The sequence below is a fragment of the Stegodyphus dumicola genome, chromosome 4 (genome assembly GCF_044657685.1).
Source record: "Stegodyphus dumicola isolate Sdum_Otavi_A_Nest chromosome 4, ASM4465768v1".
In the NCBI taxonomy this organism is placed as follows: Eukaryota; Metazoa; Arthropoda; class Arachnida; order Araneae; family Eresidae; genus Stegodyphus; species Stegodyphus dumicola.
Window position 1 is genome coordinate 225,087,736 of NC_140771.1, and position 13,036 is coordinate 225,100,771.

Consider the following 13,036-nt stretch of genomic DNA (forward strand, 5'->3'; position numbering starts at 1 on the left):
AATTGTGAAACTGAAATATGAGATGATTATAAAACTCCAGTTCCAGCTTTTAAACTGAGAAAATATGTAGATAGAGGTTGATACCATTGTCATGAAGCCAAACTGGCAAGTTATGTTATAAACTGTGTTCACAAACTTTTGATTGGCAGCTAGAAGCTGTGCTGGTATTCATGTCATTTATCAACAATTTTTGTGTTTGGATTCCATGGGAAAGTTGAAATCTTGACATTTAATAGAATGCAAAAAACTTTTGAATTATAACCTATAAAATTTTTACCATCATCTTAAGGTAGATGTTATTTCTAAGTATACCTGCAAAAAAAAAATAGAGTTTTTTATTCAAAATTTCCTAAGACATACATGAATGTACATTTTAGCAGGTTTTGAAGTTTCGCATATTCGTTATAAATGATCAGAATGCCAAATGTAATTTATGCACTTTCTTATAATTATTTGAAAATATGAATGATACCTTTTTTCCCGCTCATATACAATGAAAAAAAGGAGTGGATTATAAAACTAAGAAGTTCACCAAGATAAATTTTTGAATTTCTTGTAAATTTTGCACTAAATTTTACAAAATTTAATATTTAGGGATAACTTGAGTCATAGAATCGGAATATGGAAAAAAATTGGCATGTCATTTCAGAAAGAGGACGTTTTGTGTATGAAAATACCTATATTCGAACAATGCTTATATAAATCTAATATATAATAAATTACGCTTTTGAGATATGAAAAACACAATGTGAATTTTGCCAATCAGCGCACGAAAACGAAAAATATTGAACTGTCCCTCCCCTCCACAGTGTACCTGAGTGAACATAGTTAGGTGGATAATTTTGTTCTGTCCACTCCATGACAACATTTAAAAACTAGCCCATATTACTTTCAGTATGACAAATCAACCATTCATAAAGCAAAAATCATAATCAAGTTTGAAGAAAGGGAATGAACGAACTTAACTGGCGAACTTGAAGGCCTGTTGGCTATTTGAGAGCCAGATCAAGTTACCACAGAACTATTTGTCATATCACACAAGAAATGAAACAAAAGGCCTGCAGATGTTTGCTGAAACATAATGGAAATTCTTCCTGAAAAGGTATACAGTTGTTAATATCAGCAAATGACAGACGTACATCATATTGAAGTCATAACAGTTCCTACAGTTGTTCAATCATTAATGGCAGCATAGTTATATATTGGTGTAGACTTAATTATAGTAATGGTGCAGATGTTTATAGAAATTACTGAATCTCTTATGTTTATTGTATATCAGTTAAGCATTGCATACAAAATAAAAGCTATAAATAACCAAGTGTTTATTGCTTTTAAATCAACATGTTAATCAACAACAGCTATAATTTGTTAAGATATGTTAAATTTCTTATTGCAACATATTCCTAATTTTGAATATGGTAAACAGGTGATTACCTTTGTAAGGATATTTTTTATATCACAAACAAAAATAAACCCCTTTTTAAAACATTTTGCTCAAATCTTTCTTGTAATCAGTAACTCAGTAACACTTGTTTGCCAAAGTTTATATGGAATTACAAAATAAAAATTATTCAAACTTTGTAATCTGTGCCGTTCTATATTTAATGTGAACTGGGTTCAGCTTTAAAAGTCTTTTTTTTTTTTTTTTTTTAGCTGTAGTTGTGATTTTCTGTATGCTATGAAGAGTATCTACTTTGCATATACAGACACTTCGTATCCTTTTCTTTAGAGTGAAGCTTAGGCCATATGCATTCTGTTCCAACATATATTGTAACTGATATTTCTCTATATAAGTACCGGGTGGGCATAATTAAACTGACAGTGCTCACAGTGTTCTGTAGCGCGATCTATTTGCGAGGGAATGACGCCACATTTTGTAGGAAGATTAAACAAGACGGGGGACGAAGGATTCCGCAAAAAAAAAAAACAAATTAGTTCCAAAAGTCACCGCTGGGGGAATATTTGGCACTGTGTAATAGAAAATAGAGTGTTAACGAATGCAAATCAATATGGAAATTACCTTTTATTTTGCATTCAAATGAGGTTCAGTGTGGCTGCCGTTATTGTGGACCACATATTGCATTCCATGCTGTTCAACATGTGGCGATATTTCTCTCCGGTAACAGAACAGGTTTCCGGTCCTGTCGGGGTAATGTTCTCATAGAAGAAGGGACCTACGATAAATTCTGCTGTGAACCCACACCAAACAGTTAGTTACCTTTGGTGAATGTAAGGGAATTGCTGTGATTGTCATCCCAAATTCGGCAGTTCTGGGTATTCACAGTTCCATTCAGGTAAAAGTGGGCCTCGTCTCCCCATAAGATTTTTCATGGCCAAGCATCATCCACTTCCATTCTGGCAAGAAAGGTGAGAGCAAAAGTCAATCGCTTATCATGGTCATGGTACAGTAACTCCTGTACACGGCTGATCTTGTACGAATAGAAGTTGATAATCTTTCGTAAGATTTTCCATACCATACTGTAAGGCATATCCATATTCTGAGCTCCACGAGCGCTAGAGGTGGCAGCAATATTGTCTGGTCCTCTGTCGACAATTGCCGTGGCAACTGCTTTGATTGTATCCTGTGGTACAGGTTTTCGTCCTCTTCCTGACTGAACCTTCAGAGAACCTGTTTTCTCAAACGTCGCAACCATTGCTTTTAGCCCATTAACTGACACCGGACCGTTATCTTTACGCTTTTTTTTTTTTTTTTTTTTTTTTTTTTTTTTTTTTTTTGTGCGTTCTAAAAGCATGAAGAGCGGTTGACACATTGCACTGGTTGAGGTAAAAGAATTTGACCAGTAACGCATGCTCGACTAAAGAAGGAGACATTGCACATAAATTTTCAACCCGATTGATTCAAAACATAACACATTGCCTTTTAAAACCCAAGCAGCTGGCACTGTGCAAATGAATGTAACGTGAAATTTGAATAAAAAACTTCTGCTCAGCGTACGTGATATTGCAGATCGCGAGACTTTATCGGTGTTTATGTAGATTTTACGCTTTTTTAAAAGTGTTGCCATATTGCACTTGAACTAAATCAGAAAATGTGCATAATAAAAGGTAATTTTATTCTGTATTAATTTGCATTTGTTAACACTCTATTTTCTACTACACAGCACCAAATATTCCCCTAGCGGTGACTTTTGGAACTAATTTGTTTTTTCGCGGAATCCTTCGTCCCCCGTCTTGTTTAATCTTCCTACAAAATGTGGAATCATTCTCGCAAATAGATCGCGCTACAGAACACTGTGAGCACTGTCGGTTTAATTATGCCACCTGGTATATAAACCATATTTTGATTTCATTATGCCATTTTGGCTAATGTCCACTGAAACGAGATTTCTGAGTGGTATGCCAGATTGTGTGACCACAGAAGAGGCAACTGAGTGCAAAGTGTAAAGATTGTCATGTCATGCTTTGTATTATTTCCTCCAACTTTTTTAGCCTCGCTATTCAGGTGTATGTAGTTTTTCAGGGAAGGGAGAAGAAATTTATGTTTGGAAAAAAGTAATGAAATAATAATTTAATTATTGAATGTGTGTAATTTACAGTAAAACAAAGAAATGATTGTCTATTATTCTGTATTCAGCCTTATAAAAGTGTGTAAACAGAAAGTATTTCTGAAATCTTGTAAATTATCTGTTTTTATTTTAACTTTGTGGAAACTGATTACAGTATGAAATTACTTTGATCTTTTTTTCTATATAGGCTCTGCTTAACAGATCAGTTGTGCCCAAATCGCAGAGGAAAAAGAAGAAGCGAGCAGAGAAGGCAATTGCAAACTCCCTTGAGAAGGATGTTAAAATTACAGATGAAAATCCTTCAGCTGAGTCTGTAAAAGTACAGGAATGAAAAGGTGTGAAAATTGTAATTTCAAACACAGCATTGCATCTACATTAAACTTCCATTGCATACCAGTTTCTGCCCCCTTTTTATTTAGGCAACACCAAAGAGTCAGGTCTATGCTTTCATTTTTGTAACCAAAAATATTTTTTTTTTTTTTTTTTTTTTTTTTTTTTTTTTTAATTCTCTTGATCCCATTTTACATTTTTGTTAGCTTGATTCATGGATGATGTGTAAATTATGAGAAAAAAGAATTCATGTAAGAAAACATAATATGCACATTTGTATATAAAGTCAAATTTTTAATTCATTTTAATGTGCATTTAAAAACAAACTTTTTGTTCTTGTTTTTGTATGCAGGGGGTTTTAATGAAGGGTGTAGTTTTCTCTTGCCAAAAACAATAATGAACCTTTATGAGGCATGGAATCAGTGAAGTTATTAAGAGCAATTTGCCGTTCCTGTAGTAGAGTGATTTCCAGTTGCGGAAATACGTGGTCTGATCACAAAGTTCTAGGACTGAATTTTTATTTTTATGAATGTAATAAATTTATATAATCTTCAGTCCTTGTCACCTTCAAAATTCCATCTTTCTGCATTGATACAGCATTAGTAGTTATGTGACTGCATATTAACCCATGAAATGTCCTCCCTTCTCCCCATATTTTGGTTATGTGCTCCACAGTTTTCATCTGCTATCTTTAAGTTCTCTGATTTTCTTGGACAATAGCAGTGACTTCCTCTTGTTTTAACATTATCTATTGATGCTGATGGCCATCATTCTTCATTAAAATGTTTATGTCACTCAAAAATTTTCAAACATCAGATAAATTTATTTCCCAAAGCTTATTAATCAGGTTTGGTTTCACACTAGGGCTATCTGCCTAAGGGGAGGGATGCCTTCGTGGAGGACTTTCTTAGGGAAACTGGCTCGTATACACGTTACACATGGGAAAAACCACGAAAACGCCCATGCAGCCAGCCCGTTCGCGGGATTCGAACCTCGGACCGAACTACCAGTGTTCAGCGACTTTACTGCTCGGCTGCTGGTGGGCCTTGCTTGATTAATCAGGTCTTGAGTTTCTTTTCTAGTTTTGTTCATTTCTGCATGAAATTTAATGTAAATCCATTGTTCTTTCAAATAATCAATTTTCTTTCTTCGCAAAAATCATGAAAGAAAAATGTCTTATACAAAAATCATTGTAGTAGTATAGTGCTGCCAATATCAGTACGTAATTCTTTAAATATGTTTAGAAATGTGAAAATAATACATTAATATAAAAACTAATTTGAATTTCAAATGCAGTAAGAAAGAAAATCAGCACTGGAATTTTCTATTACACCTTTTATTTTTGAAGGGTGATAAGCAACTCATGTTCGTGGAATGTTCCAAACATGTTCAACAGACAGTAAGGTTCATAGCTGGGGGAACGTGCTGGCTAATCTGTTTGAAGGATTTTTTCATTAAAACTGAACTTGTCTACTATCTGATTTTGCATGGCATTTTCATCGACAGCACTGGCGAACCTACAAGTGTGACTCACAAGAAATTAAAATTTAATAAAATTGTTTGAGTATCAGAAAAATCATACATTTCTGCTAAAATCGTGTCACCTATTAGTGCTATTAGCTATAAAATAGCACACTATAAAATATGCTAAAATACAGTAGCCAAGAGAGATAGTCAACAGAAAGGCCACATGTCCTTGTCATATATGCTTCTTAGAAAGTAAATAAAATATTCAGATGATCCATTGCTAGCTTACGAATGATTGAAAACTAGTGATGCAGAATATGTCATGTAACATAAATTTATTAAAGAGACTTGTCACTATAGTTTTATTAAAAGCTGGTTACATTATTGTTATAGTGGTCAAGAAAACAAACTGGATATGATTGAACAACATGCGGTTTCAATGGTAACGCGTATGCTTGTTGCCAGCGCACAAGTGATATACAAAGAACGATGGTTCTACATCTGTCTGTTGCAGGCTCGTTTTCTTCTTATAATAGGAAAGCATGGCAGCTTGCATTCCAGTATTACTATAAATTACAGTGACAAAATAGCAATAGTGTGGATTTCAAATCAAGGTTAACTGCACTTAGTTATTGTAATTGTTCCCTGTGTAATAATTAATAATTATATATTATCAATTCATAAAGTAAGTTTGTATATTATCAAATGTTAAATGAAGAAGTCAATTTGACAATTTAACCAAACTTATACGTACTCTAGTTGTCATAGTGGACAGCTGTGTGTGAACAGAAGAGTGAGATGTTCGTTTTTGTTTTTATTTTACCTTCTATTCATGTTTTTATTACATCATTTTTTATTCAAGATTTGCATCATTATATGGATCTTTCAATTGCTTCAACAGAAATATATCAGTGGCCAAAAAATGGAAGTTGAGTGAGAAAAAAGAATGCTTGTACAACGATGAACGGATTGATAAATATGAAGCAATTGAAAAAGAGAAGAACATGATATATGCATTGTTTGCAATGAAATAATTACCACTTGCACATATAATGTGAAAAGGCATTTCAACACAAAACATAAAAGTTTGACTTTATTAACAGATGATGGAAAAAACAATACTTTTCATGAAAATTAAAAGTTCATGAAACACAGTCAAATACTTTGAAAACCTTTGTTGCATTGAAAAATAGTATCACTTCTGCTAGTTATCAATTAGCATACTGTATTGCAAAACATGGAGAATTTTTGAAAATTGTGTTTTTGGAGTGTAGCAATTCTTTGTTTGCAGACTTTAAAAATAAAGATCTAATTATCAATGAATCAAAGAATTACCGGCTTCTTGTAATACGGTAAAGGATCATATTTTAGATTTGGACAAGAATACTTTTCAAGTACAGATATAACTGGTCAAGCACAACTTGCTGTCATTGCTAGCTACAAGTCATGTAATGATATGTGAGAAAAATTAGTACAATTATTAAATTTGACAAAGACAACTAAAGGAACAGACATCATGGAGAAAGTTAAAGGAGAATTTTTAAAAAGAGAATTGATGCATTGAAAATTGTTTCTGTAACTACAGATGGAGCTTCAAACATGGTTGCCTAAAACATTGGTTTTGTTACACAACTTAATATATTCATTGGGCGTCAAGTAATTCAATTTCATTGCCTTATCCATCAAGAAGTGCTCAGTGCGAAAAGGGGGTTATAAGCTTTTTTTCTGATGGTATGTCAGTTGTTACTAAAATTGTAAATTATATAACAGCATGAGCTCTTAACAAGCATCAGTTTTTGGAAAAGTTGTCTGAAATGGAGTCCTGGTATTCGCGGCTATTAATGTATAATAACGTTCGCTGCTTAGCCATGACCAAGTCCTAAATCATTTTGTTGCTTTACTTGAAGAAATAAAACTTTTCCTGCAAAATATGGATGTCACATACCGTGAGTTAACCAATCATCATTAATTACATGAGTTGATATATATATCACACAGCATTTTACTGAATGTAGTAAGAAACTTCAGGGACCTGGATAAATTGCTTCAAGAATTTATGAAAATGTCAAATTGTTTTAATTAAAATTGAATATATATACAAAATGTAGAAAATACAGAGGAATCCAAGAATATTAATTAGGACTTGTCCAAGGACTATTTTGCTGTTATGGCGGAAATAAAAGATGCTTTTTTCCAAAAAACTTTAACCAATTTAGAGAAATGGATTACAGTTTGCAATTTGTAGTGAGTGACTCCTCATAAAACTGAATTTAAAAAATTTAAATTATTTCGTGTGGCTAAATATAGATAATTTAGAAATGGAGCTGATAGAGTTTCAAAATAACTTTTTATGGAAACAAAAATTTGAAGATTTAGCTGTATGTTTGATTCTACTTATTATTGCGAGGCATTATTGTCATCAATAAATTTTATAAAATCACCCATTTGAAATAGACTTGCAAATGACGTCACTGCGGCTTGTATCAGGTTGAGATTGATCAGTTATAAATCTGATATTAACCATTTATCCTCTTCACAACAACAGCAGATTTTGCACTAAAACTATCATGATTATTAATGTGATTGCTCATGTTTTTAATTTAAATTTTATTGTGTTTAAAAATATAATGGAAAAATTAAAGAACTACAGTATTACTGTGGATTTCATTTTTATTGTCCCACAACATGTACATACAAAATAAAAAATTTTGATTTTTAACTCTTTGCAAAAAAAGTTTTGCTATCGCTGATCTATGAGAATGATATTATACTGGACTACTGCAGTATAAAGGACCACAGAAGATCTGAAGGTGTCATCCTCATATTGTTGAATTATTATTCGAAATGGACCTGATGATGTACAGTTCAGTGTGGCTATTAATAATGATATCATCTCAGACCATCACTCCACCTGCTGTAAATCAAACACTCTCATGCACAAGATTATTCTAGATTTCACATTCTGTCCAAACGATAAATCACGTAATTGTCTAATTGCATTGGGACTCACCTTAGAAAACATTGCTCCATTCATTTCAACTCCATTTGAAATGCACTTGTTCCGTACTTTGACTAGTTGAATGGCCCATTATTAAAGAATAAACCAATACTATGGAATTTGATTTGAAATATTTGTGCCAGTAACCCTCAGGTAATGGTATTGCAAAAGAGGGTCAGCTATAGTCATTTTCTTCTTTATTTCATGTATGACTGTCTGGATTTTTCCTAATAGTTCTGCTTTTCTTCAAACTGATTCCACAATCTGAAAATGCTATTTCGATGCTCAAAAGCCATCTGCTACAAAATATTGTATTTCCCTCAGTTCTAAATGATTGATGGCCTTCCAAGTTCCCAGTTCAGCTAGTTTTTTAAACATCATACTTACTATTATGAAGCATTCAGTGCATGCCACTTGTGTCTAGTCATATAAAGAATATTGAAAGTTGCTTTTCTTTCCTTATCAAAATTGCATATTTTTCTCTGCATATTCTAAAATTTGTAAATATGAAAATTTTCCCTTTTTTAATATCTTTAATTTTTTCTACAAGTTTAGTTATGATACTGTTGTTTCATAATGACAGGTAATATTTCTTAACTATTTTGAACAGCTTATGTTCAAACTAAGAGCACTTAAAAATTTTTGCATTAAGGAAGAAGAAGGTATTGTTTTTATTTCATTTTATCTACAAGTTTTGTCGTTGTACAGTTGTTTCATACTGAACTTGTAATATTATCCAATTGTATTGAATAGCTAATGTCCCAACTAAGAGGACATGTAAATTTTTGCATTAAGGAACAAGAAGTCCTTGCTTAAAAACAAGAGAAATTTGATTTTCATTAATTACTAATTGTTAATCACTTAACCCCAATTTTAATGTAAATTCTGATAAAGTTATTTGGAGAAATAGATTTCCTCTAAGTTTAAAATCTAGTCATTTGAGTTCCAAAATGGTTTTCTTATTAGCTTTCGAGATTTAGTCCCTTTCTTAGCTTTGATTTTTCATTTTGGTTTTAGTTTTAATTGATTGACTAAAATTATATTAATTTTTGCTCTATCTGGTCATTCAGATTCTCAGTCACCTACTTCTAAAGTGGACCTAATTTTATAGATGTTGTTTTCATTACAACTAATGAACTACTAATGTAACCAATAAAAATATTGTCTAAAAATAAGTTATACTTTTCTTTAATTATATTTTTCTTTTTACTAAAACTAAATTTACATAAATATTCATTTAAATTAGTTTAAAAAATTCTGATCATTGTTAATATAAAATTAATAAAGTTTTAATTTTTGTACCACCTATGACATGTCTGTTTATACTTATCACTGATTAGATATTATGTAGCCAGTTAGCTAGGATCCCCCCCTTTTAATTGGAGCCTTTTATTCTTTTACAAAAGCAGCAAATGTCTATTTTTTATCTGTGTTTTTGGAAAATAGAAATCTTTGTTGTGCCAAAATGTAATAAATGTGTGCAGAAATTGAGCTGTGTCAAAATTTCCAAAGTGCTTTGAAATTTCATTGATGGTGTTTGTACAAAATAGTATATACAGTCAAAAGTTGTTAATTCGGACGGACATAATCCGGAATGATCTATAATCCGGACCTCAAAGCTAAAAACTTTCTGCACATGCGCACAGGTGTTTTAGGCGTGCGTGTAAGACCTTGACTACTGCGCATATGCGTGTGCGCAAGTGCAGAATATGTTTTCGCCTGCGCGTTTAATGTATAACGGACGGCGTAAGCTAAAATGATCTAATTATCTATTTCAGTTAATGTTAATGATTGCGTTGTTCCTTAATCTTCGAATTGGATCCTGCTTATTATTTTTTGCAGACTGTAAGAGCAATTTTATAAAAGTAAACTTGAACTTTTGATTATGTCAAATAGAATTTCCAATGCTGGAACTTCCAAAGGATCTACAAAACGAAAGTATGTTTCGATGTCCAACAAACAAAAAGTGGAATTACTGCAAAAAATGGATAAAGACATGAAGAATGTGACAGAGAGGTTAGTGAAAACGAAAAAATTTCGATTGACAAGTTAGTCGGTATTCTCGGCACAGCAATTAATGAGACCTTGAACAGCGGAACTTTGTAACTGAACAAGAAATTATGTCTTTTTATAGAATTAAAGAGAAAGTATCACATAAAATGAAGCAACTTAAACAACTTACATTGAGAGAAATGTTTAAATAAATATTAAGCTCTTTTTTTTTTTTTTTTTTTTTTTTTTTTTTTTTTTTTTTTGTAAATTTTGATACTCTTTAGATCATAATTGTTCTTTATTTCATAAATTACGGTTTCATATTTTTAATTTTAGAATTTCTGCATGCCATCTTATGAGATTTAAACTGATGATCTATAATCCGGAAAAATCGATAATCCGGAATCGCCGAAGTCCCGACGAGTCCGGATTAACGACTTTTGACTGTATATGATGGGTAGGTAATTTTCCCCCAAAGAATGTAGACAATTTACTTTTTTTTTTCCTTTTGTTTCAGAAGTTAGAATGAAAAAGGAGGGAGATTGTGCTTGAGCTTGTTTCATAGTTCCTGGATATAAAAGCGGCACCAACTTTCATGGGATACAAGCTATTTGTGTACAGAAACAAAAGTTCATATTTCCATAAATAATACTCTTCACATACAGTTAAGATTTAGCTGAATGTATGATTCATTGATGGTATTTTTGTATTGTTTTTATGAATTTAATATAAAACTTGTATCATAAAACTTATATGACAATTGTTATAAAAATGCATTTTTTCCTTAAATTTGAATGGTGACAAATATTTATAAAATATTGACTCATGTTTTATCTAAGGGGAGAAAATGATTGCATTGGTGTCAGCTTTACCTAGGAGCAGTGTTGAATGTAATAAAACACCTTTTTCCACTTACCTGAGTCACTTTCTTTGTGTGATTAATCTAATTGGCAGTTTATATTTCTGGAATTATTCCTTCCATACTGCAGACAGTTTTCAGTATACAGACAAACCCCATTATAATGAACTTCAGAGGACTGAGAGTTTAATTCTTTGTATCTGATCTGATAAGAAAAACTAATTCTCTTGCAAATAATAATAATAATAATAAATTTGCTATTACTCTTCTCATAAAAATGATTATCTTTGTTGTATCTGCCAAAAGAAATGAATAAAAAACTCTTGACTCTTAAAAATAATATTTATTATTACAAGAAATTATTTGTTTTTGTTCATGTTTTATACCCTTTCCTCGAAATATATAATCTTCCACTAAATTACATGACTATAATTATGAGTAATTATTCTATTCTTAAAAATAGAAAAACACTGAAAGTAAATAAAATGCTTTGAGACATCTTACTTTAAGACTAGAAATAATCTGCAATTTTCTTCTGTTATGGTGCAGGTTGTGGCGAAATTTAAGTGCTTGTTTTCTGTGTGTCGGGTTTGTTTAATATTTTCATTTAATTTTTTTTTTCACATTATCTTCATCATGTGATCCATATTACATTCTGAAAATATTAAAATGCCATATTTTTTCCTAGCTACTATAGCATTAAACTATTCCTCCTTTTCATCTTTTTTTTCTACAACACTTTTTCTACATCGACATGCTGAAATGAATTTAGGATGTTTGATTCTATAATGACTTGCCAAGATTTTTCTAGCAAGAAATATAATGGTATAATCTAGTTTGTCATGTCTGCAAAAAATTGCTTATCATGAGCTGCTTTCTGTAATAACACTTCAAGCTCATTATCCCTCTATGTTGTATAAATAGCATTATCAAAGTTACATTTGGGAGCAAGAAAACAATCTTAGTCTATTATAAAGTTTTGACATCTAATTGTGGAGCATAGTTGGGATCTTTCATTATTGCTTTCATCTCATTTTCTAGTTCTTAAAATAGTTCTGATGTCACCTATGCTTTTTAATTACAATTATAGGAAACAGGAAGATTTTTTAAGCACTGTGGCTTTTGAGATTTTTTTAGTGGCCATAATCTTAGGCCTAATCAGTGTCACACACGAGACCTGTCATCTATTCTTTTCGACAGTTTTGCACCAGTGCATCTGTAGTCTTTAAATTTTAACATCTTGTTTGGTGTCAACTTGTGGAACAGCCCAATTTTTTCAACACTGAAAATGTGTTTTTCTTTGCAGTGGTGGAAGACATCATCCCAATTTTGACATCAAATTTTAAAACATTTCCATATTCTCCACCATTTTTTCTGATGAAATGTTCTGTTTCTTCTATCTATTCAACTAACCATTTGAGTGCCAAAGTGTTTGGTTAATGCACTGTCTTTAGCCTGAAGCATTGATTCAGGATATTGCAAAACAAATATGCAAAATTTTGTTGCCTCACTGCAGGACAGTGTGGTCTTTTAAGATATGCTTAATGCGTGTCCTGGTTTTTTAAAATTGGGTGTTATGCATGCTTCCCATTGTTTTTGTTAAGAGCAGAGAAACAAAAAAAAATATTTTTCAATAGTCTAATAGCCTAAGCATGGATAATATTATGTTTAATAATTTTCATTTAAAACTTATTATAAAATTTAAAAATTAGACAATTATAAAATGTACAAGAAAGTTTTCATTTAAAGATACTTGTAAGATTTGTTGTATCTGATTTTCATACTATGGGAGGTTCACTATAATCATATAAAATAAAATAAAATTGTATGAAAACACAGAGCATTCAGTTTTTCCATTCTAGG

General features: G+C 31.7%; 1 protein-coding gene across 1 annotated transcript in view; it reads left to right on the plus strand.

Moving 5' to 3' along the window:
- LOC118182168 (proliferation-associated protein 2G4) overlaps positions 1-11,229 on the plus strand; it is a 48,349-nt gene extending 37,120 nt beyond the window's left edge. Inside the window, exons 13-14 of the mRNA XM_085816040.1 lie at positions 3,715-3,862; positions 10,832-11,229. Of these exons, the coding sequence (XP_085672166.1) occupies positions 3,715-3,858 (144 nt within the window). The 3' untranslated portion in view covers positions 3,859-3,862; positions 10,832-11,229. The remainder of the gene's footprint in view (positions 1-3,714; positions 3,863-10,831) is intronic.
- Positions 11,230-13,036: the final 1,807 nt, after the last annotated feature.